Source organism: Tachysurus fulvidraco, chromosome 6 (genome assembly GCF_022655615.1).
Source record: "Tachysurus fulvidraco isolate hzauxx_2018 chromosome 6, HZAU_PFXX_2.0, whole genome shotgun sequence".
In the NCBI taxonomy this organism is placed as follows: Eukaryota; Metazoa; Chordata; class Actinopteri; order Siluriformes; family Bagridae; genus Tachysurus; species Tachysurus fulvidraco.
Genome location: NC_062523.1, coordinates 20,232,736 through 20,258,559, shown reverse-complemented (window position 1 = coordinate 20,258,559; position 25,824 = coordinate 20,232,736). Strand labels below are relative to the sequence as shown.

General features: G+C 37.6%; 1 protein-coding gene across 1 annotated transcript; it reads left to right on the top strand.

Moving 5' to 3' along the window:
• Positions 1-171: 171 nt before the first annotated feature.
• Positions 172-25,824, top strand: mgat4a (alpha-1,3-mannosyl-glycoprotein 4-beta-N-acetylglucosaminyltransferase A). The gene is made up of 16 exons (XM_027164766.2): positions 172-329; positions 843-1,126; positions 8,432-8,599; positions 9,816-9,956; positions 13,749-13,882; positions 14,379-14,425; positions 16,470-16,583; positions 17,356-17,431; positions 18,496-18,610; positions 18,715-18,845; positions 19,408-19,515; positions 19,872-20,065; positions 22,364-22,442; positions 22,846-22,906; positions 23,011-23,123; positions 23,353-25,824. The coding sequence occupies exons 2-16, from the start codon at positions 1,033-1,035 to the stop codon at positions 23,377-23,379; spliced, it is 1,602 nt and encodes a 533-aa protein (XP_027020567.1). The 5' UTR covers positions 172-329; positions 843-1,032; the 3' UTR covers positions 23,380-25,824.

Here is a 25,824-nt window from a genome sequence, read left to right as displayed (position 1 = left end):
ACACACACACACACACACACACACACACACACACACACACACACACACACACACACACACACACACACACACACACACACACACACACACACACACACACACACACACACACACACACACACACACACACACACACACACAGTGGGCGGGGTTAAAGGCGGTTGCCGGTGGGCGGGGCTATGGTGAAGGTTGATTGAGAGCTCACCGTTAGTACATGTACTCTGATTTTACACACCAGCAAGAAAATACGTTTTCAGAAGAACCCGAATAACCTCTGGAAATTTGCTACAACCGAACGAGAGTATATGAACCCTCCGCTGGATATAAGTGTAAGTATAAAAACTTGTGTTTTACGGATATGTGAGCCAACACGCCTGTTGTGTCTGACACATTTTGGCTTTTTCCGACAGGTAGCTAGTGACACAGGAGGGCTGAGTTAACGAGTGCACCCTCTATTCATTCTACAGGATTTATATAAAGGCACTTTTTAGATTATAAAACGGCACATAATGTATCTCTGTATCAGTATACAGCCCGGTGTTAGCTTTAGCCAACTGCCCTTATTATTGTTTGTAACACAAGTGATATATTCGAACGTCCCACAGCTGGCTAAGTAGAGATGCGGCTAGCTCTGTTAGCTAACATTAGCTCATTGGCTAAACAGCGCCGCTATCTGTCTGTCTGTCTGCTGCTAGAACCGGTAAATTAACTTGGTCGCTTTTCTTTATTCAGTTTTTAAAGCTGAATTTCTGATCCACTGTAATGATCGCTAGGTTTGTCAGTAATGACCGGATGATATATCGACTTTGAGGTCACGATTTTATGTTTCTTTTTTGTTGCAGAAGTTAAGGAGGAAGCTGCCGTCTCGACTCATGTCCTGTTTATTGTAGTAGATTAGCTTCGACTTTACGCAATCGTGGTGATCATGGCTCGGTTCGGTCGAGGCGGGTTTTTGAGACGCTGAAGCTCGGGAAGGCGCTGGAGGAGGAGGCGAGAGGAGCCACGGCCGCCGCGGACAGCCGCTGAAATGAGATGAGGCTCAGAAATGGAACTGTTGCCACTGCCCTCATCTTTTTCACCTCTTTCCTCAGTCTTTCATGGTACACCGCCTGGCAGAACGGAAAGGGTGAGTGATAAAGCAGTTTAACTACAAAATATTATCGCGTGCATGTACAATGTTAAAGGAAAACTGCGCCCTAAAGCGCAATGATATAATTTACATAGAAATATTTCCAGCTTGTTATGGATCAGGTGTCTGCCTCAGGTGTTTGTTTACATTTCCAGCACTTAGCAGACGCCTTTATCCAGAGCGACTTATATATTTATAATATAAGGGCTTTGCTCAGGGGGCCAACAGTGGCAGCTTGGTAGACACGGGAATCAAACTCACAACCTTCCTATTGATAGTCCAGCACCTTAAACAGTAGGCTAACACATCCCCACATCCAGTCCTAAGTCAGGCTTTGCGGGCTGATTGACATTTCTAAATTGTCTTTCACCCCTCCGTGGTGTCGCCTCGCCTCGTGTCGTGTCCCCCTGATAGATTTCAGGCTCTCTGCAAAGGTTAAGAGACAAAGGATAAGGGGTGTCTGATTTACTTTGTTCCTACTTTATTAGTTGGTGCTATATTCATGTAATTCCTCAAAGAAGTAAGTGGCAATGCACTTCTGTTTGATGAACTATGGCTTGTTTTCTCACTGCTGATTTCACAGTAACCTGAATCAGAATCTGATAGGTCTTTATTGCCAAGTATGTTTTCACATACGAGGAATTTGTTCTAGTACAGTAGCTCCACAGTGTAAACAGAATGGCAATGATGATAAATGAACACGTATATAATAGGCAGTTGTGCAAAACGTGTAAATTGAAATGTAAATGTGCAAATTGAAATATAAATAAGTAATGTTCTATTAATAACAAAGATCAAGAATGTAATGCAGCTACATGATGCAGAAGGGTTGAGTTATGACAGACAAACGTTTAGCGATCTTTGATGAGTGCTATGGCTTTAATTGCTGTATTAGAATGAAAATTAAAAAGTGTACAGACGAGGAGGTGAGAGAGAGAGACAGACATACAGGAGGACTAAAGTGTTGCTGCACTAGTTCCCTAAGATACTGCAGAAATTTGATCTACCTCCAACTACCATTATCAGCAGGTAATAAAACAGCATTGTGGGTAAGATTGAAAGCTATTAATCGGAGTGAACATGGACAACATTTAGAAAAAGACGTTTAGGCAGAAAAAGCCAGCTCAGATTTTAATTACAAAATATATAATGGACACCACTGAATACTGAATATAATATATGGTAGTTATTAAGATTAATCACAAATTCGATTAAGGTGTATTTGTCCTTTAATTATAGTGCCGTGTTTCTTAAGCAACTGTCTCAATGATCTCTGACTTCTGGGCTGTTGTTTGTTGGAAAGTCTGTGATTTGTAAGATGACACTTGCTATTCTAGTTGGAGATCAATCAGCAGTGTGAACTTTCTGACACTTTATTGATCAGCTTTAGCTTCTCTATAAATTAAATGTATTTTCTCTATGGCTTCCTGTTGAAATTCTTCATCTTGGTGTAATTGAGCTTATGCAGGCTTTTTATTTTGTCTGGGTATTTTTGCTCTTTTAAATAATAAAATCCATGCTGTGCCCAGGTAGTTGCTTTCAAAGTGAAGGGAGCAGGTCTGAATTTGTCCTGTCTTCAGATGTACTAGTGGGCTACTTTCCCACATGCACATAGTACTCTTGCTAGCATTCACCTTTACAGTACATTACTGCCCACCCTACATTCAAGTTTAGGATGTGCTGTTTGAATCCTACACTAGATTTACTAGTTAGATTGTATGTAGTGCTTAACTATTGATTACATACGAAGTATAATCTTGTATATAAAATATTACTTCGTGAAATCTATAAAGAGAGAATTATTTAAACAGAACCACCATCCAAGTTCAAGTTGCTAATATTTGGTAGTTTTCCTCCCATTTAATATGTATTGTATAATTTTGAAGAGTACGAGCTGTGTGTATAGTATATTCAGTATTCACAGGAGCAGTGTAACATCCTCTATACATGACTGGAGGTGGTCTGTCACTTCTGCACCATGAGGATTTCAGTATAATGTAGAATTCTTGGTTGTAACAAAGACATTATCAGATGAAACCGTTTTACTAAGTGTATGCCATAAAACCGTCCTTACCAGTTCTTGTGATTGTAACAGATGTGCTTCCTGCTGAAATTCTCTGAGGTTTCCTGGAACAGCTTGGGCCACTTGTTCAGATCATATATTCGTACCAAAGCATGTCAGAGGTTTTAAGGTCAGGTGACTGGGACAGCAGTTCCAAAGCAGATAGTTCTGCTTGCACTCCAGATATATTTGGAAGAGTGTTCAGGACACTAAAAACCTAGAAAGTCATAAAGGGCACAATGTTCTTAAATCTTAGCAGGCAGTGTAATTAAAATTACGATTGCAGTTTTTTTTCTGCTATTTGCCCTTATCTAGAGTGACTTACAGATGTTCTTTGAAGGCTCAATAAGTTTACCCTGATACTATTTCACTGGTTCAGAAAACTCTGTTAGGGAGGTAATATATATGTACCCAAAAGTCTTCATACGTAAGGGAAATGAACACTTGAGCAAAATGTAGCTTTATTTATAAAACTTCATCTACTTGGTTGCCATTTTATTGTAAACGCATACAGAGGTGTCTTTCTTAACATTGTCTCTGAGTGTGTTTCCTGTTAGGCTGTTGCAGCCTTGGGGGAGTTTCCTTTCTAGCCATGAGAACAACTTCGATAGGTTCTTTTTTGACAAAGGCGTTCTTAAAGGCTGAAAACTTTTTGAGAGGTATTTTGCTGAACAGTGTTATTTACCTCCAATGAACGACACCATGTCAACATATCTCTCTCCTATATATTCTACCCACACACGTGTATATTGAGAGTACTTTTATGAAGATTTGGGTCTTTTGAGGTTGTTTGAAGACAACCATTTACTCACTATTTGGACATGTAGGTGCAGTTTATACAACTTCAAATTCATGGGAGCAAGCTTCAGTGTTTTAAATCGGATATGGGCAGCTACAAGCAGACAGTAAATGGAGCTGCTGTAGTTAAACCTAGGAAGTTTGAAAACAAGTCAAGTAGCATTTTGCAGTAGTCCTGTCTTGAAATGTGAACGGACTGAAAGCACCTGAGTGGATAGAAATATGAACTAGAAAGATCCTAACATCATAATTTGTTCGGTGTACATAGCACTTGTTAACACTGTAAACAAATAGCCTTGCCATGTGTGGCATGGGACACTGAGGAAATGGGTATTTATGTGGTACCTCACTAGCAAGCAAGTATCTCTACAGTAGCAAGGTAAACATAAGTAGGGAAATGGAGTTGCTAACTTTAGGAGCCTTTATAAATTTCGACTGAAGTACTAGGTGCATTAAGTGTTTGTTTAGTTTGGTTATAGCATGTACAACATCAGAGCATTTTTCTGTTGTTAGCTTTCTACCTCATTTGCAGCCAAATGCCCTTAGTCTAGCATTAGGACTTGGTATCAAAGCTACTTCTCTCTCTAGCCAGTACAACTTAGTTTGAGTGCCGAGCGATGCTACAAAAATAGGGTTTAGCATATCATCTGGAGATCACACTGCTTTGCTTTTTTTTTTTGAAAATTGGAGTGTAAAAGTTTGAAGGAAAATTGGAGTGTATAAGTTTGGAGAAAAATTAAAGAGTGTTAAAGCGATGATGTAATGTGCTCAGTGTGAGTTGTGTTGAGTTTCCTAAGATTACTGTGAATAGGTAGAATCAGAAGAAAGGATGGATAGGGGATAGTTTTCCCCAGACATTCTTGTAAGTTTTAATAACTTAATAATCTTATTATTATTATTATTATTATTATTATTATTATTATTATTATTATTATTAGGGGTCAAGCCACGAAAGGGCGTAGACACCTATTGTTATCGTTAGTTTTCTTATTATTATTATTTTTCTTCTTCCTCTTCTGCCATTGAAGTCAGTGGCAGCCCATAGAACCGTACGTAGAAAAGTTATGTAATTTGGCACACATGTAGAGGCCAGTCTTACTATAGCAACTTTGGTGTGTCTAGGTCAAACTCTCTAGCTCCACCAACAGTCTAAATGTATTATGTTCATCGTGAGGCTGTATCTTCAATATAGCTGCAAGTATTGGGTGCTAATATCCGAATCAGAATCAGCACCACAGTGACACAGACACGCACACAGACACGCACACAGACACGCACACAGACACGCACACAGACACGCACACAGACACGCACACAGACACGCACACAACACACACTTACGAATGCAATGCCATATCGCTACGAAACTTGGTATGGTTCATCAGCAACATATTCTGACTGCATCTGATCGGCTTGACCCCGGTATCGCTGCTTGCAGCTATATTTATTATTATTATTATCATTAAGCTTTAATAGCCAAAATTTACTTCTTCCTACTTCAACACGCATGCAGGATATTTGTGTAGGTGAATTTTCTAGTTGATATTCGGGAAGTACTTTTAGATGAACATGATATGATGTGTTTTATGTGTGATGCTTCATGCCTACAGTATACACACTCACTCACATCCTGTTTTCTGTGATTGAGGCATACAATAGAACAGCAAGTCACAAATCACGTTTGTGATGAGTCATGAATCCGAACACCACTTCTGCATCTGAGCATTTGCTAAATATTAACCTTCTCATAAAGTAAACTGTTAAACAACTCTAAAAGTTTTGGACTGTTGTTTATGACTAATATTATTAAAGGTTAATAATCTCAATAATTTTTCCTTTTCTCCTTTTAAATGGAAAGCTTTTAACCCATGCTGATTGCCATGAACATCAAAGAAGCTCAGTAAAAAAATAGAGATTTTTTTATAATTGGTTCAAGCACCTGTTGAAACCTTCGATGCAGCTTGAAGCCTATATTTAATTACTCCAGCATCCCGTAACAGCCTTCTGAGTTCTGGAATAAGCATTATTAAGGTGAACGGAGCGTCCTTGCAGAGGCGTCTTTGGTGGATACATTTGCTGTATGAAATCAGTTTCTGTGCTGTTACCTGATCCCACTCTCATGTTCTTATAACTAACAGTATATAAGAACCCCTGCTTCCTCTGTGGATGGATTTCTTCTGCACTTAGCATTCCTCTGGGTGACTAGTGCACACAATGGGCCTAAAATAGCAGGCTGATGAAAGGCACCATTATCTTACCAATAGAAAACAGATAAGAAGCATGCCTTTGGACAGCAGGGAAGTAAGGGGCAGTGTATAGCCTACGGTGAGTTTAACTTAGTTCACTGGTCTTATATGGTCACTGGATTACACCGGGACATGAGACCCAATGCATTTCAGTCTTGCTTGAGATTATTTGTAAGAAGAAAACGTACAGTACCATAATGCTTAACGGTCAAGGGATGCAAGCAGAGCCATACAATACATAACCAATACAAATGTGTTAATTTCACTCCTCTGGCTCCTAGTCTACTTATCGTCTAAGTCCCTCTTGTTGTGCTGCTTTGCGCATACAGATAGTTCTCTCCCGTCTTACATTATCTGCCCAATTCAGCTAGGTTTAGAGAGGAGGAGCAGTAGCAGAAGGATGTAGAAAGGGTTTTTACATGTTGTTTCTTGTAAGATCACAGGAGGGATAGACTTGTCTGTTTCATGGGTTGCTCATTAAGTTATAACCTTGTTAAACAAGGATCTTCTCTTTGTTGAATGGTTTACACCAATGGCTTAATTTCCTTTCTCCCCCTGTGCTCTTGTTCCAGAAAAAAGAGGCTCTTTATCTTTCCAAAATGCTTTAATTGAGCGAGATTGCTCACAGCAGCACTCCGTGCCACTCTCAAATTCTTCCTCCATATTAGGCCTGAGAACTGGACTATCATCAGGGAGGCTTTGTTTGTCTCATCTCTGCTCCTGACGCTCACTCTAAGCACTTTATTTAGTATCAACTTCCACTTCAATTATTATGGATATTATTATAACTATCTTTCTTACTAAATGTGTCAGATTAGACATTTCACGATTGTTCAGACTGACAGCGATCTTAAATATTGAACTATAAATATCTGCTTTTTACAACAGTTCTGCGAAATGAGAGTTTTTAAGAACAGCACAAATCTAAGGTGGATTATTTTACAGTAACAAAGTTATAGTTACAGTTTGTTTGTGTCTGTTTATTTGTTTAATTTTCAGTGTTGCGAATATACTGTATGAAAGTGAACAGTCACTGAACATTATTAGTTCTATAGAAGATATCCTTCTGATCCTTGTTTCGTTATCTCGATCGTCATGGCAAAAGGAAGCGTATGTAAATCTTGCTTATTGTGATGATGATGAGTATTGATCAGTTTTGACTTTTGTAACCAAATAGTTTATTAATGCAAACTCTGGACACTGTCAGCTGTCTGCTTGGTGTATGGACCTAACCTGGGATATTCCCCAGGTCCCTGGAACATCACAGGCAGTAATGGAGAAGCTGAGATTAATAACGATTATGAAGATGAACAGAAACTAGCTGTTTGTATAGGCTACAGGCTATTTAGATATTAAAAACATCTTTTTTAAAACACACACACTGGCATAATGGTCAGGGTAAGAGGTGCTGGCTTTGCTGCTGGCCATGACATGTTTCTTCAGGTTTTATAACTGTCAGTAGAGTAGAGAGAATTCATAGCATTTGTCCCTGATGGGAAATGTGTGTCCTCCTTCATGCATGACTGGCTTTACATCCTACACTGTCCTTGTAAGGTTGCAAAACAAACAAAAAAAGGCTGCAAGATCAGACATATTTTCATGTGTGTTCTTACAAAGTATTTGGGAATAACCCTATAATATGTCCCTATTTCTGGTATTTAAAGACAAACTGCTTTCAGTGATGAGTTTGTGTGTGCATTCATATATAATAGGTAAGGAGACAGAGAGAATCAAAACACCCCCTTCTCTTGTGGTTAGAGGTATAAGGACCTCTAGGGAGCGAGCAGCTGTTGTAAACACTCAATTTCTTTTCCATCATTTACCATTAACAAGTAGTCTGCCTTGGGCCTGCAGTAATCTGCTTTGTCTTCACCGTGTACTGTGTATGACTTGAAATGTATAATGCCATATTCATAACCAATCACCACATTTCCAGGCATGTCCTCTCTTTTGTGTCAGTGGACTTGATATAAACTTCCCTTTATACAGGAGACAGCTGTGCCTCTTCAATGTCAAACCTAAATTCAGAATTGGTTTGGGGTGGAGTGAGACAGAGGCATTCTGTTAATGCTGCCTATTGTAAAAGCATCGTTATCAATGTATTTATCAAATTCGATGTGCTGCCGGTGTCTTTTCTGCATCAGACACTTACTGCAGGAAAATGTAATTTTATTCTCTCTCATTCTTGCTGTGTAGAGAAGTTGGTAGCATATCAACGGGAGTTTCATGCTCTGCGTGAGCGTCTGCGTGCAGCTGAGCACCGAACCCTGCAGCGCTCCTCCGAGCTGAACACCGTCCTGGAACAGTTCCGGCGTGCCATTGCAGAGACCAATGGCAGCAAAGATGCCCTCACCAACTTCTCAGGTAAATGTGTACATTCATATTTAGTCATTTTGCAGAGCACTACCTAATGTGTTTCCAAACTGTTTACCTCTAGTAGAAGGCAAGTATTCATAACTTAAAAGACAAGGCTCCATTGGAAAACCTTAGGTCACAGCAGTACTGTATAAGAAGAATATTTAAATGTATAAAAAACATTTTAATAAATTAAGAAAATAGTAGGTTTATAAACATAATGTGAGTGTATTTGCATAACCACGAGACACCTGACCATCATACTCCTATGTTCTTCTTGAACATATTATTCCAAAACCATAGGAATTAAAAGCAATTCCCCTGTTGCTGTTCTACTGACCTCCACTTTTCTGGGACGACTTGTCACTAGATTTTGGAGCGTGACTGTGAAGATTTGCGTTCATTCAGCTTCAAGAGCCTTAGTGAGGTCAATTAATGATGTCTTATGAAGAGGTCTGGTCTGCAATTGGTGTTTCAGTTCATCCTACAGGGGTTCAGTGGAATTGAGGTCAGGGCCATTTGTGCAGGACCATGTCTTGAGACAATTGTTTGATTCTAACTTTGTGGCAACAGTTTGGGGATGAACCACATTTATGTGTAATGGTCCGGTGAGATCTTTTGACCATAAAACCTACAGTGTATATATACACAGGGACTCAAATCAGAGTTGTACATGGTCCAGGCTGATCACAGAAGAAACTAATGTACATGTTGCTCGATTTTTAGACTTTTATGAAGCCTCATTCTAGTACTAAGAAAAATGAAAAACAAAATGTTTGTAGACTCTCGGGTTAATTCACTGCATATTTTATTCCACACAGTATCCTTTATAGCCACCTGGGCACAGTCAATATGACTGATTTACACTAATGTGAATATAAAGCAATAAGACCTTCTTGCTTCCTCTCAGAGTAAATGAGATGGGGCTAGCATTTACATTTAAGTATTGTTTCAGGAGGATGTCTTAATTTTCTTAAATGGGTGATGTTTCTATAAACGTATATGTACTGTATAACCGATAATGAAACTGATGGAGAAAAGACTGCAATACTCAGTTTGCTGTTGATGTTTGGGGGGGGGAGCAACAATTAAAGCCTGGTCAGGGACTTGGTATCAGTTGGTGTTACTTTTGATTTTAAAGAAAAGTTTTTGTTTCTTCTCATGAATGTGGCTGTTCTTCAATTTAAATATAGATTTTCATAGAATTCTTTTTCCACCCATTCAGATGAGACCCAGAAACTACTGAAAGACCTGGCACAAAGGAAACCCCTTCAAGTGCCAAATATCTTCCACCACTTGCCTCACCTGCTAAACAATGAGGGTGGTCTTCACCCTGCAGTGCAAGTGGGCCAGGGGCGCACAGGAGGTAAGCACTCCATTACCATAATATTGCACTTAATATATATAATAATATATGGCTACACAATAATGACCAAAACATTAATCAAGATTATTTAACTCACTTTTCAAATCCTATTTCTTGGCAGATTTTATTAGGCAGTTTAAGGACAAAACTAATTTTACTTAAAGGAGGGGTGCACGATGTTTGAAAATGCTTCAGAAAACTGAGTCTGCCAACAAACAAAACAAACGTGTAGCCAGTTAGCAGAAAGGGTTATAAAAGTGGTTAGACATTGTTTTTACACTGTAGCTTTACTTAGCGTTCAGCCAGTGACATATGTTAATTATTTGAAGAGGCCAGGAATCATGAATTAGGATAATGCACCTCATTATGCAGCCCTAATTGGACCAAGCAAGGGTTCAATATTTACATTTTCAAGACAATGACAACAATAGAATCATTCATTCCTTTGCAAATCTCTCGTATATATATTCTGCACAATTGAGTATTGAATGTTCTTACTCAGTTTGCACAAGGCCAAAGAAGCTGTTGTTGACAAAGTGTTTCTGGACAGAAATCTGAATACTGTTTTACTTTGATATTATTTTTAACAGTTCCTCTGTTTTCTTTCACAATATTAAGTGTTGAAAACATGGTTGCATAACTGTAGGTACACACAGGCCAGCAGTGGGGAATTCTTTTTCAAGGATCATGTTTCAAATATTTAGAACCACTGATTGGAGTATGTGGTGGGATTTTTTTTCCCCCCTGACCACCATGTTGACCTTTGGGGCACAACGGGAACACTGCATTAGTGAGTATTAGGCACTGCTCTGTTACCACATGGTACAACATGATCCCAATAAAAATGAATGACGATAGTGTTTGCTTCAACTGGTGAGCATGATGTTGTTTCACATTTTCATGATGGTAAATATACCATGTTTTTCTGTTAGTACTACAGTAAAATGGTATTCTGTTTCTAGCTCTTGACATATCTGTCTATGCTTTAGGCACAGCATCTTGTGAATGCTTCCAAGAGTCTTCATGTTGTCTTCAGGATTTCAAGCACTCTTTAATCCACCTGCAGCTATCTAAACTTTACTTTGGTTTGGTTTAGCTCTCTACAACTGTGATTAGCCCTAACAGCACACTATTGTTTTGCTGTAGCATGTGATAAGGCTGTGTTGATGTTTCCCTGCCCAAACCCAGTCATTCCAGTATTTGAATAGCAGAGGAGTTGTCAGTATATAGCTAGTGCAAGTTACTTTGTTCTGGTTAGGGCAATGCTGTCTATTTCACCCTCTCTCTCACCTGCCAGGTCAACACTTACAAGCCAGACTGTGAAATCGCTTAAAGAGACTGAACCACATTAGCGTTTCCCTCAGCCCATAATCAGGGTTTATATCCTAATTATAGCACCATTTAATAATCATTTTGGCTTTCTTAGTCTTACCAAGCATTCCTCCTGTTGTGAAGTAATCTGTAATGCCATGCCATAACATGCCTTGCCAGGTTGCTATAACAAATTAGAATCTGAACATGAGGTATAGTGAATCTAATATATTATATATTACACTGACTGAATACATTCACTGGGCTGTTTAATTGAAACGCCTGCTCAATTATGCGCTTACTCAATTGACCAATCAGGTGGCAGCAGCGTAATGCATACAACCTTCCCTTTTTTTCCAGTCTTCACCAACAATCATCTCACAGTCATTGAGATAACATTTTCCCTATCATGATATTTAATGTGAACATTAACTGCAACTATTGACCTGTATCGAACATTATTTTATCCATTGTACCGCTGACAAATGATTGGCTGATTGAGTAATTGCTAAACCATACCCTAAAATGCACGGAATACATAAATATTAACGTGATTTATGTTTAAATGACATTACTGACAATGCTTCATGGTATCAGAGAACCTTCTAAAAGACAATAAGTATGTAAGTCACATGACCATGACCAGGTCTCTGGAGAAATCAAGGGGAAAATCTATTTCCAGAAAAATCAGATAATTGAACTGTGCGTTCTTGTCACTGTTCCTGGTTGTTTAGTTGCTCTTGATTCTTTTGCTGTTTTTTTGTAATTGGGTTAATTGTTCTCACAACTGCCTTGCTGTAATATAAAGTATTTTATGTAGGCTGTGATCATCACAAGAGAAGTCTTAAAACTGGCTTGAACTGAAGTTAATGTGGTTTTCTAACTAAGACTGGTTTTCTCTCCTGTATGAGAACGGTTAAGGAAATAGATTTTCGAAAGCAATTCCACACTAATGAGCTCTTATTTCCTTCATTCTCTTGAGAAAATAAAGAACTTGATGAAAATCTCTGCTTTCTTAAATGCATATGGTTTCTCCTCGGCGTACCATCGTGTACTGTCTTTGTTCTCACCCACAGCCAGTGTTTACTTCCCACCTTCCTCATTGCTGTACTAGATCCTAGCTGTGGAGGAGCTAAATTTAGTTATGTAAATTAGGACATCACTTGTCCACCCCCAGGAACACCTTTTCCCCGGGTGGAGGACGAGTGAGAGAGTGGCATGGAGAATCGCTGTTCTCAGCAAGGCAGTCACTAATGCTTCCAGAGACCACATGCACATCAGCAGCTTATTCCCCAAACAAAAATTTTCTATCACTGTGCTGATGATATGGCACCTGCTCCTTCTTCTAACTTGCATACACGTTCTGATCCTTTCATCTTCGACCTACTTACGTTTTCTCTGTCTGGTGTCTTCCTCTGCAGTAGAAAATGATCTGAAATGAGGGCATATTTTTGTTTACCTGTGTTCATGCTGAGGAAGTGTGATGATATTTCTGTCAGCCTTTCACTCTTCAGGCGTGCGCGCACACACACATACACACACCACACACACACACACACGGGCACAGCGATTCTGTACAAGTTCACAATATACTGGATGTCTTTTTTTTGTCTGGAAGTTTTCAATGACAATATATTTTAGATCATAGAAATGATTGACCGTTTGGAAAGGCCTATGACACTAAGTGGAAAAGGACAAAGTGCTGTGTTTATCCTCACATGGAGGTGTGTGTGATTCAGCTAGGTCACAAGTCCAAGGCTCTGAAAGGCTGTAGGAGAAATTAACCTTTTTATGTTGAGTGCTTCATGTGATTAGTTCCATGTATTCCACCACAATTCTGTCTTGGGTTTTCTCAGCCCAAGAGCTAACACAAGCATTTCTCAGTGGTTCTTCTGTTCACATCTTCTTTCCTCTCTTCCATCAGAGAACTAATGTATAATAGAGTTAGTGTAACACATTTGCCTCAGGGGCTTGTCTCCCTAATAACACTCTCTTGTTTATTAGTCTGGAGTAGGAAAGAAACAGTGAAGTTAAAGGGTACATCCTCCATCAGCTTGTACTGTGTGCTGCCAGTTTATTTGAGAAAAGCACATTAGGGGGTGGATCATGGGTATGAGTGTGTAGGCAGTATGTGATGAATGTACAGGAAGGGAGTATAATAAATAAAATGTGGATTAGACAACTGGCAGTGGGCTGTAGAGAGAGCACAAACCATAATGTTAAAAATATTTATAGACATGCAGGTTATTTTTTTTGTGGACGTGCATCTATCACTTGATTTTAAAAACTGTATCAAGCTCGTACCTCAGTTGTGTTTACACTCTTTATCTTCATATTTAATATCCATTTCTTTTGCCCCATTTGTTACAAATTAGACTAACTGGTAACTCCTGATTGAATGTCATTTCATTTATGGTGTTCAAATTTATAGGGGTTAATTTTTTTTCTGAAGAGAACTTGTTCACATCTTATGTTCTGCAGTTTCTGTGGTAATGGGGATCCCTACCGTCAAGCGGCAGGTGAAGTCGTACTTGGCGGAGACTTTACATTCACTCATTGACAAACTCACGCCTGAAGAGAAGCTTGACTGTGTGATCATAGTCTTCATAGGGGAGGTGAGTGTGCATTTCAGAAAATATCAAAGAGAATAAAAAGTGTGTGCTTTTTAAGATTTCCCTGTGCTGGAAAGGTGCAAAGTAAGTTTGTATTTAAGTTACTTAACAGTAGTCCATAGTTTCACCTTAATTAAAAAAAAAAGGCATCCTTTTTAAAAAAAAAATAAAAAATCTATTTTGTTTTCAAATTAACACAGTGTTTATTAATGGAGCGAAATCATAAAAACGTTTATTGTTTTATTATTTTTTTTAATTGCCTGAGATAATCTGAAGTAGATCTTGGTATCCGTCATCGTGCTTTCTCAAGCACAATCACAGTATAATAAAAATTAATCCTGCTTTGGAATTTTGTTTTGTAGATGGCAAGAATATGGCCATTGTTTATTGTTCATTAATGACGTCTGTTAGTAATAACCTTTTATATTTTTATATTTATACTACTCTCTTTATAGAGAGTTAAAAGTAAATACAATTTGTTATTTTTTCCCTTCTTTAGACGGACATGAATCATGTGCATCATGTTGTCTCAGGCCTTGAGAAAGAGTAAGTGATAATATTAGTTCTCATTGATGTACTTCCTGGCTGCTTAAAAAACAATGATCCTGCTGTATTATTCAATGTTTCCTACATCCACAAATGAGGGTCAGGGTGTACAGTAGGTCCTATTGCAAAGCTACCGAGACTCTGTAAGCCATATTTTGCATATCCATTTTAATGCTTGAAATTTAAAAACAGATTGTTGGATTTTGGCTTTGATTATATATGTTCCATCCATACTAACTTTAGCTGGTATTAGGGCTGGGCGATAAAACGATAACGATATATGTATCGCGATAGACACATGATCGATAGTGATAAAAAATGTGCTCGATAAGACGTTCGATATTTTTTATTCTTCGTCGGAAGAAAACAGAAGTTGCGAAGCAAGTTTGGTTGCATTAACAAAAGCGCGCACTCTCTGGTAACCTAGCAACTTGGGGAGTAACACTAATCATGTAACAATATCATGTTTTGTTGCGCGATATCATTGTTCGCGTGCTGGTGCTGGATTCCTCTTCAGTAATCGGCGACTGATAAGCAGACAATGAGCCGCAGCGAGCGAGGAAATTGTAAATAAAAAAGGAAAAGTCAGCGCGCCAGTATGGCAGTTTGGTTATTATAACTAGGGCTGAAAACGATTCCACGAGTAACTCGAAATTCCTCTGCTCGAGGCCTCTTTTAATTCATTTTAAAGCTCACGTCACGTTCTTGTGCAATTATTTCGTGTGTGCGCGCCCGCGCGCGCGTGTGTGTGTGACAACGCGCTTATGTAATAGCGAAAGGAGAAGTGAGGAGTTAGCGGTCTTTTGATTTGAGGGCGCGTGCAGGATGCAAAATGGAAGGGCGCGATAACAATGTCAATGAACAAAGAGAAGAAACAAACAGGAGAAAACGACAGAACATGTCCAAGTTTTGGGACACTATCAGAGCGTCTGTTTTCAGCAGCAGGAAACATTCAAAGCGCAGGGCAAGCCTCAATTCTGAGCATGTTGATACCTTTTTTCGTTGCAATCACATGCTTCTTTAAAGACTTTAAAGCCCACACGTTGAGAGACTTTTATATTCTGATTAATATATATATTTGCTTAAAGCACTCTGTGTGAAACCATGCATGGCCTCTAGGTCCAAGTTCCTGTCCATGATTTTTGCCTCTTAAATATGGTACCACAAAGCATTCCAAATTAGACAGTAAATGTTTATTATGGCGGAGCTGTAGATTTTAAATCTTTTAGTTCTGAAAGTTAAGTTGCATGACTTAAAGGCAGTATTTTTGTATTATTATTATTATTTATTTTAATGTATGCTATGTTTGTTTTTGCATCTCAGAAAAGGGTTCATTTAAAGCCCAGAATGTTTGGCACTTAAATGTACTTAATTCTTTTCAGTCAACTTTGTCATTGTTCACAGTACAAGTACAAATAGAGAAACAATGGGTATCCAAATGTTTATTTTGGATAGAAAATATTGTTGTATGCATTGCATACTATGCATTTAAAAAACAAAAGTTCATTTTTCTAAAAAGGAAACCAATTAGTTGCTCATTTTAAGAGACCCCTCTTATTTTCTCTTGTATATTTAATATTGCTCTTTAATTAAGCAAAAACACATTTTATCAGATTACTCGATTAATTGATGACATTTTTTCAGAGGAAGGCTAAGTTAAAATAAAAAAGTTTAAATGTAATATATTTTTCTCCTGGTCCTTATTTTGAAGGGGTCATAAAGAAGTTCAATAATTATCGATATCAGCCGATATGAAACACTGGTATCGTGATTCAGTTTTCGGCCATATCGCCCAGCCCTAGCGGGTATGCCTAAACAATGTCTGACTACTAAGCAGCTTCAGAGTGCTTGATTGCCTTTTATTCAAGCAATAGGAACATTTTAAATGCTCATAATTTTTATAGTTCATATAGTTTTGTGCATACAGTATTTATATTTCATGTAGTTTGTGTTTGTGTGTTTGTGTGTTTGTGTGTGTGTGTGTGTGTGTATATATATATATATATATATATATATATATATAATACATTTATTTTTTAATCAGATTTTCTACAGAGCTAAATTCAGGGCTGTTGGAGGTCATCTCCCCTCCTGCCAGTTACTATCCAGACCTCAACAACCTCAAAGAGACATTTGGGGACTCCAAAGAGAGAGTGAAGTGAGTGCCCCACACTTTCACCATCACCATTTTCTGTACTTCTCCTACCAGTTATCATAATTTCCATAATTACATCGTTGGCTCAGGAGTTGTTATTGTGGTTGCTGTTATTGTTCTTGCTCTTTTCTGTGTGTACAAGGGGAATGTTCATATAGCCGTGTTAAATAGGGGCTCAAAAAAGACTAAGTAAAGTACTGACCCAGGCAACAATATGCTCCAGACTCTGAAAAATATTAGCGAGGTGATGGAGATGTGAAGAGCAAGAAGATGGTGAAAATCAGTAACTCTGTGCAACAGTTGCTTATACAGGCATACCAAGGTTGTTGCTTGTTTGTTTCATTCCAAGATTTTTTTTTTTCAGTTTTGTTTCTACATACAGGATATTTTGGTGTATGAGTGCATCCGGTTTCACCAACTCTGCATTTTAGTCTCTACCTCTTTGAGTTGCATAAACCTCTGCAGCCTACAGTGCTTGGTTTTACTCAGGAGTTTGCATCACTTTTTTGTGTTTGCTTATTACGGTTAGAATTTAGAAACACAAAGAAGATACCTTTATTTATACCAGCTAAAATGCTTCAACCTGTATAGGCTATACAGGGAACTCGCTTTGTCTTAAATTGCTGTTTAACTAAAAATATTATTGTTCCATTATATTTTGACTATATGATATTCACCTAATCATATTGGTTATCAGGAATTTTAGCTACTTCAAATAATCACTGACAATATCAGCTCAACCATTGATTTAACAGTTGTTCTGCACTTTCTACAGGTGGAGAACAAAGCAGAACTTGGACTATTCATTCCTCATGATGTATGCTGTCAGCAGAGGAGTTTATTATGTCCAGGTAACGACAGCAAAGAATGATGAGCATAAAAACATTAAGTATAGTTTTGTAACTTCGCTCCAGAAACATTCCTTTCTTTTTACCAAGAATAATTTGTTTTCTTGCGATAATATATTTCGGGGAGAAAAAAAAAACGGTGTGAAAATAATAAAATTACATTTCTTAAACATTTCTTGTGCAGAATTACATAAACTGCAGCGTTCATGCTGTGATGTCCTTCAAAGAAAAGAAAAAAACTGTCTTTGCCTTAAGGTTGCTGTGGTAACCTGTTCTCACTGGAAAAGTACATTCAAATAGAGGGAGTCAAATTCTCCCATCAGTGTGGCAGCTCTTGTTTAGTCCCTAAAACGATCCTCACACACTTCTCATTTTCTCTTTTCACTTTCCATATCCTCCTTCACATTTCTATGATCACTATCTTCCAAGTTTTCCAAACATGAATTATTTTAATTGTGTATCTTATTTGTCAAAGTAGTTAATCTGTTTAGTGTCTCCATTTCTCTGTCCTCTCCTCCCATGCCATGCTGTCTTACGAGTGGGGAAAGGTATCACTTTCATGCCTTGTCTATACTCTGTCATGTTGGGCTCTATGTAGTTTATAGACACCTTTTTAATTTCAGATTAAACTGGATTAGCTGGATTTACTTTTTTAGCTGGATTAGTTTATCTGGTGAGGTTCTGTACTATTACGAGTGATCTAACTGGCAGATACATACAGGATAAGGAACATTTTGTAACAAAATTTACTGAAGATGTTCCAGATGTAAACGTACGCCAAGGCATATGACAACACAGCCATCGCGGCAGTGAAAAAGAAAAAGAAAATGTCAGTTCAAGCAGGGCAACTATTGTTTGAAAAAACATACAAAACATACCAATTCACTCAAAATTGAATGTGTTTGGTTTTTTTTTACGAAGTCCAGACACTGTGGATTTATAGGGAACTAAAATCATAAATGTAGTAGTTGTTTAAATTTATAGAACTTCCCCAGATACAATTAGTCCAGCTGGAATAAATGCTTTTTAACTTGCATGTCACCGTCACTTGTCTTTTTCTCTCACAGTTAGAAGATGATATTGTCGCAAAGCCCAACTACTTTGCCACTATGAAAAACTTTGCCATGCAGCTGGCCTCTGAAGACTGGATGATCCTGGAGTTTTCCCAGCTAGGTTTCATTGGTATGACCATGATTTTAACTATGCTACAGTCAATGAATTTCAGAGTTTTTGTATTGATTGCCAAAGCTTTTAATTGATTGTTACATGTACACACTTTCTCATAGGTAAGATGTTCCAGGCTCCTGACCTGAATCTCATAGTAGAGTTCATATTTATGTTCTACAAGGAGAAGCCCATTGATTGGCTGTTGGACCACATTCTATGGGTGAAAGTTTGCAACCCTGAGAAAGATGCCGTAAGTCTCTTTTGACGATATTTTCGATTTTTTTTTTTTTTTTATCCAAATCATCGTCTTTTATGTAATAAAGGCCACCAGCAAAGGGTTTTCACACAGGAGAGTATGTGAGAGCGGCACTCTGATCTTTACCTCCCATTATGATTTCCCTTATAGCAAAACTATTTGTGACTAAGAGTTCAAGAGGTTGAAGTTGGGCTTGTTATCTAGATGTAAGGGATGGCATTACTGCCTCCCTTGAGCCAATATGAATTTTTATGTTTGGCAACAGTGAGTGATATATACTTTTATATACATTTTATAACATTATATACATTTTACTTATTTTTGCATGATGCAAAGATTTCCAGTCCAGAAAGTTTGCAAGCACCGCTGAGTTTGCGGAGCTAAGACAGAAAGCTGTGGTAGTTAGTAGTCCAGATGTTAGTCTCTCATCACCTGCATCACCCTGAGAGTAAGTGTAGTGAATGCAGCAGTCTTAGTCTTCTCTCTAATATTCGTTATGTTGGAGAGATTCTGCAAATGTATTTATTTCATTCATTCATTCATTTATTTATTGTAGAAACACTGTGAGAGACAGAAGTCCAGTCTGCGGATTCGCTTTAGACCATCTTTATTCCAGCATGTGGGCCTGCACTCTTCGCTTGCAGGGAAAATCCAGAAGCTGACGGTAAAACGCACATATATAATAGAACAGTGTGAATTAAAAAGTCAGAATTGAATTATATATATATATATATATATATATATATATATATATATATATATATATATATATATATATATATATATATATATATATATAATGGTGTCATTAGACACTAAGAAAATAAATGATTCTCTGCTTTGTTGACAGAGTATTGACAGACTTCAAAATCTGTATCTGTAGTGGGCTTTAATAATCAGAGTTTTGGGAATACTTCATCTCCCCTTTTATGAGGTTTAGCCACATAATGGTGGTGCAGCTGCTACAATGTGTGTGCAGTGTGCTACAACAATGGCAATCTCTCGGTCATTCTGTTTCAGGATAAAGACTTCCTGAAGCCTCTGCTGCATAAGATCCATGTTAATCCACCAGCAGAAGTGTCCACCTCTCTAAAGGTGTATCAGGGCCACACTCTGGAGAAGACCTACATGGGCGAGGATTTCTTCTGGGCCATTACCCCCATGGCAGGAGACTATGTTCTCTTTAAGTTTGACCGTCCAGTCAGCATAGAACGGTAACTGGTGTCTTGCTCTGCACTGTTTTCCTTCTCTCTGTCTATCTTTAAAGAAGGATCTTTGCCAGCAGCCCCACATGCAGCTCTGACATGGAGCTGGTTTCATTTGCTCTGTTTACTCCGAGTCAGAGAATACACTCATGCAGTTTCAGCATATGCTTCTTACAGGCTTTCACACTTGCTATAAGAAAGCTAGTAAAGACTGCTAGTGCACACAGAGACATACACCCTGTCCTCATTTTGATAATTTAATAATTTTCTAAAATAAGAACCTTCCTCCCACAGCAATGAAACACTAACAAGGAGACAGACATTCAGAAAGTGCATGCAAAAAGGTCTGAGTAACGTTTAGAGGAAGTGAAGTGTGGCTAAGAGTTGAGAGATGCGAGATGCGGAGAGATTGAGATACAGGGAGAAGATGAAGAACATGAAATTATGTAAATTATTGTTGCATGTACCTCAGAGAGACACAGACACAGCTACGGTCTAAATGATAGGAATTGCATTTTGTTTAAAAATTTAAAAATTACATTTGATAGTGTAATAAATCTGGAAATCAAATGACAGCAGCTTTTGTCATCCGCTGAAGGATATAAACATCTGAGTCACAAAGATATCACAGCAGAGGCAAACGATCTGTCATAGGCATTGAAGTTCATAGAGATTTTTTTCACAACAGGCCCCCCTCCATTTATTTATTTATTTTCTTTCTTTCTTTCTTTCTTTCTCTCAAGCATTGGAATGTGTGAAAACTGACAGATTTGAATCAAATTGTCATCTCAAAGAATTTGAATATTATTCTGCTGTATAGCTGGACACTCGGGAATATCTGGTAGTAAGCAAATAGATGGTGTTGCCAGAACCAGTAAAATCCTTACACCTTTCACCCATCTGAGACCGACATTAAACCCATACATCAAAGATAAATGGCATAGGAATGGGGATCAGTGTCTCAACAACAAATTATGGGGATGAAATTTTAGTGGTGGAAAGAGTAGTGAAAATTTGCACTCGAGTGCAAGTACTGTTACATTGCTGAAATAATACTTAATTATAATCAAAGTACCGGTGTTAAAAAGTACTTAAGTAAAAGTACAAATTACACTTCATAAAAACTACTAGTTACTATTTTGCCTGAGATTTATTGAATTATCAGTAAACCCTGAATCAGACAAGATCCAGACAACAAAACACATTTTATAAAAGACATTTAAAGATACTAAAAACACTTTTGAACTCACTATTAAACTAGTCGCGCTATTCGCACAAATCAAACTGTCTGGCGTGGTTTATATACGAATCACAGAACAACACATAAACCTAAACATATAAATAAAACCTCACAGACACAGAGTTGTTAATCTTCTTACCATAATTTGTTTCTTTAAATTAGAGGCTGATCTTATAAGCCGAAACCTCAGCAGATTGCAAACAGTGTTTAAACTGCTTCAGCACACGGTCACCTTTCCTCCCTCTGTAGGTGATCAGCTCCTCCAGGTGTGGCCATGGGCACTCGTACTCCGCTATGTCGTCGTCATTTCTGCACTCTTTAGATTAATCATCGTTGCTGTCTTGAATCTCCATTTGTCCCAAACCTTCATTCAATTACCTCTTCACTGTACGATCACGGTCCGCTCACGTAAATGTATGGTGGCGGGAGTTTTGTTTTTGCTTCAAATGCCAGGCTTTTCATTGGTCTGTTAGGCATACTCAGCAACGAATTGTGATTTTAAAAATAACAAAGTAAATTACTTAGCTTAATTTGTACTTAAGTACAAGTAAAATTACAGACGTAAAAATTTGCTCAGTACAATTACCTAAAAAATGTACTTAATTACAGTAACGGGAGTAGTTGTAATCCGTTACCTCCACCACTGTAAATTTTGATGTTGGAACTAAATATATATATATAATTCCCTTATCCCTTCTATTCCATGCTCACTGGGACCAAGTCATTTAAGCATGATGCCAGATGGGGGGACAAATTTTTATCATCAGAAGAAATTTCCCCCATCTTGCTCATCTTGTCAGATTCCACTGTCCGTTAAACATAGTTTGCTAGCTCGTACTACTTCTGCCCTTTTGAGGAACTTTTTTTTTTCTGTTCATACATGTTATTAAACCAGTAAATCCGAATTTAGACTTAAGGTATTTTAGGAAAATTGAATCTTAAACATTTTATTTGGTTTTATTTTGAATCTCTAAACCCTGGCATGGTGTTAAAGGGGGGGGGGGGGCGTGCACATTATCCATGGCTTTGTGTCTCTAAATATTCAGCAATTAATGTTTGATTGACAGGTTCCTGTTCCGCAGTGGAAATCAAGAGCACCCAGGGGATAAAATCGAGAACACCACAGTGGAGATTATGCCGTTCCCGGTGAGACACTTCTTAAATTGCGGAAAAAAGCTTTTTGACTATGTCATTGTCATGATGTTCTGTCACTCCTGACTTGCAGTTTGAGCCCCGTCAGTAGTTCCAAATTCGCACATGAGCCATAGTTCTCTCTGTCCCCTCGGCAGGCACTAGTTTGCTAATTTTAGCTAGCAGCAAGTTGTGCTGCTCTGTTAATGAGGCTGGAACCCACAGGCCTGCTGGGACTCGGGGCTTAGTGAGCCTTTGAAGCTTTAGCTTCATGTATACAAGAGTTGTAATAATATGAAGCAGATTATAAGCATGTTGATATTCATGCTTTTAACTGTAAAGAATACTAATATATAAGCTTTTTAATCTTTATTTGTTGACCGTTTCATGGATTCTAAGTGCTTGAGTTTCCTTTCAGGACTCAGAAATGAAGACCAAAGAGAAGTACAAACACACCGATGACAATTTTTACAAAATCGGTAGGTTGCTGTTTAAAAGTTTTAATTTTTAAGCTTTGGATTTCCTAATATATATTTGATTTCCTGATATTTCCCAATATCCTTCAATCCTATTGAATCTCTAGGTGAGTTCGAGAATGGAGTGGCTGAGGGCAAAGTGGACCTTGCCCTTAACCCTGTGGCTGCTTTGCGTCTCATGGTCATGAAGGACTCTGCGGTGTGGGCAATTATCAGTGAGGTTAGCCACAAAAGCTCTTTCTGGGCCTTACTCCCTTTCTTACCTCTCAGCACCTGTTCTTATTCTCACAATTTATAAAGCCCTACTCAGACACAAATTTTGCTTTTACATAAACATTCTAACTTTGCTTTTACATATTTGCACATGCATTTACATTTAAATTTAAATTTGCTGACAAATATGTTGTTTTTGATGGCTGTATATCGTATTTGGATTTTCTCCCCTTCAGATTCACATAAAGAGACTTGCTGGATAGTTGTGTGTAGGTCTTCACCATTCCTGCTCCCATGAGGCCAAGCTGTACTGTAAAGGCCCTTGCAGGGATTTTAATGCAGTGACATCATCGAAGTGCATGGACGCTACCAGTCAGAGTGTCACTTTATGGATTGCTGGCTTAATCTCTTTTCATCCCTTTATATTTCTCTTCAAATTTCTCCAAATTTTTTTTTTTTTTTTTTTTTTTTTTTTTTTTTAAGGATTTGATGTTCATAAAGACAATTTCCTTCATGTTTTTTGGGCATCAGTGTGAATACTACTGTATAAAAGATGCTTTCTGAAGGAACTAAACCAGACACTGAAGCTTGAGCCTTGACTAATTGTGTTTATCTAATAGAAAGTTGGTGTTTGTCGGACTGTTGGCTGTCATTCTTCTTCCCCTGAAGGAGAAATATTATATGTACTGACTCCTCGTGGACATGCCATTCATGATCAGTGAAACAAGGCAAACATATTTTGGTGTATTTTGTTTTACTTTAATTCTTTTTAAATGTTTGTGTATATTTTACAAAAGTTTATCAGGATTTTTTTTGTTTTGTTTTTTGATTAAAAAGTGGATAAAGATGTTGCTTACTTGAGTTTTAACAGTACAGGGATATGGCACTCAGTTTTAACTCATTCCATTATGTTCAAGAAACAATGACTACTTTTGCCAAAATGCTTTTGAAAGGAATTTGTATAAAAAAAAAAATAAAAAAAAACACAAAACCCACAGTGCAGGACTCCTGTACAACAGGATGCTCTCCCTGCCCTTTTCCCCCCTAACAATGTCAAAAGATATAAAACCAATCAACATTTGCCTTTCATAGGAAGGGACACACTTATTTTGACGATCTATAAAGGTGATTTAACTTATTTGAAATAAATGTTTAATTTGTACAAGAGAGTTTTTTTTTAATTATTATTATATTTTATGCTGTGAAAAGTTTATGATTCAGATGACGTAAATAATTTTGGTAAATATTTGAAGTGTGTGTGTGTGTATAAAGAAATTATATACATTATATATATATATATATATATATATATATATATATATATATATATATATATATATATATATATATATATAATGCTTTAAAATTGAGTGAAGGTGAGGAATTGGGGTCATGGCAGTTTTTCCTCTATATAGTTGCAAAGGGTGCAGGTCCCCGCCCCACGTTGTGCCTTATTGTGTAGAATGGGAAGGCTCTCTGTCAGATACGTACCCTGTTTTATACAAGAGTAACTCTGGCAAGAGGCTCCAAATACCATCCTTGAAAATCCTCTATTTTTATTATTATCATTATTATTATTATTATTATTATTATTATTATTATTATTATTCTGCACCTAGTCCATGTTATGATGGCTGCTTATCTGTCAGATTTTTGGAGAACTGCAATAGAACAAAGTGTAGATTTACTAAGGATAAAAAGGACTAGAATCTGAGGTTTTCTTACCCACTCTTCTGTGCTTAGCACATCGTTCTGTACATAGTCCATATGCTACAATGACTATCAAATATTTATCATTTTCTTGTCCATGTTGGTTCACTGCCATCTTGTCTGTTTTAAGAAGGGAAATACAAAAACCATAGAATTATGATGGATGGAACATTCATTGGTGTTTGCCCACTGTTGTGTATGAACTCTGGCACACTGAGGATTTAATGTAGAGAGAGTAGTAGCAATTTATGTGCAGTATTTATGTGCAGTAAATTGTCACTGAAAAATGGTTCCGTCTGTTGAGTTCTATGGCTTTTGACTTTTTGCTGAAAATGTGCTCTCATCTCATTTGATTGTATATATCTTTTAGAGTTGTTGTTTGAATATGATTTGACCTGGAGAAATCCTGTCATTTACTGTTTTGCACCAATGAAATCATGTAACCTGTAAGTGTGTCAAACATATCACCTTCACTTACAAAAGCATATCATCTGCTTGGGATAGACCGAACAAGTGAAATGTGCTGGAAATGTGTCTGTATGTATATATTTGTTTACATGTTTGTTTTTTTAAACATGTGATCTTGCTTGGCTCTGGAAACATAAACTCCTAAATGAGCACATGCAACAGTCTACTCAGAGAATGTGTTGTTTGAAATACTGCCCAGTTTGTGTTGTTTGAGAACAAACTAGACTAAAGGTTCAATAGCATGCCATAGCAATGACATCTGACCAGACAGTTTAGGGTTACTGCTGTTTTGTCTTAATTAATGTCAGAATTCTTGTACATAGTTGCTTTTGTATAGAATGATGATTCAATTCTCAGGAGGCTGAATAAAATCCGCCACTTAGTCTAAAGTTTAAACGTACCCACACTGGGTAGAAGGAAAAAAAATCCCCTTGTCTGGTGCATCCCAGCTTTTCATGTGCCTTCATGTGTGCATCGTTTCAAGATTTAAATGGAGATTACAGAAATAAATTAAACCTGACATAATTTAA

Coding starts and splice junctions, on each gene's coding strand:
- mgat4a (XM_027164766.2), top strand. CDS start 1,033: ATGAGGCTCAGAAATGGAACTGTTGCCACTGCCCTCATCTTTTTCACC. Junction 22,907..23,010: donor TGACAATTTTTACAAAATCG/GTAGGTTGCTGT, acceptor TTGAATCTCTAG/GTGAGTTCGAGAATGGAGTG. Junction 23,124..23,352: donor TGTGGGCAATTATCAGTGAG/GTTAGCCACAAA, acceptor TCTCCCCTTCAG/ATTCACATAAAGAGACTTGC.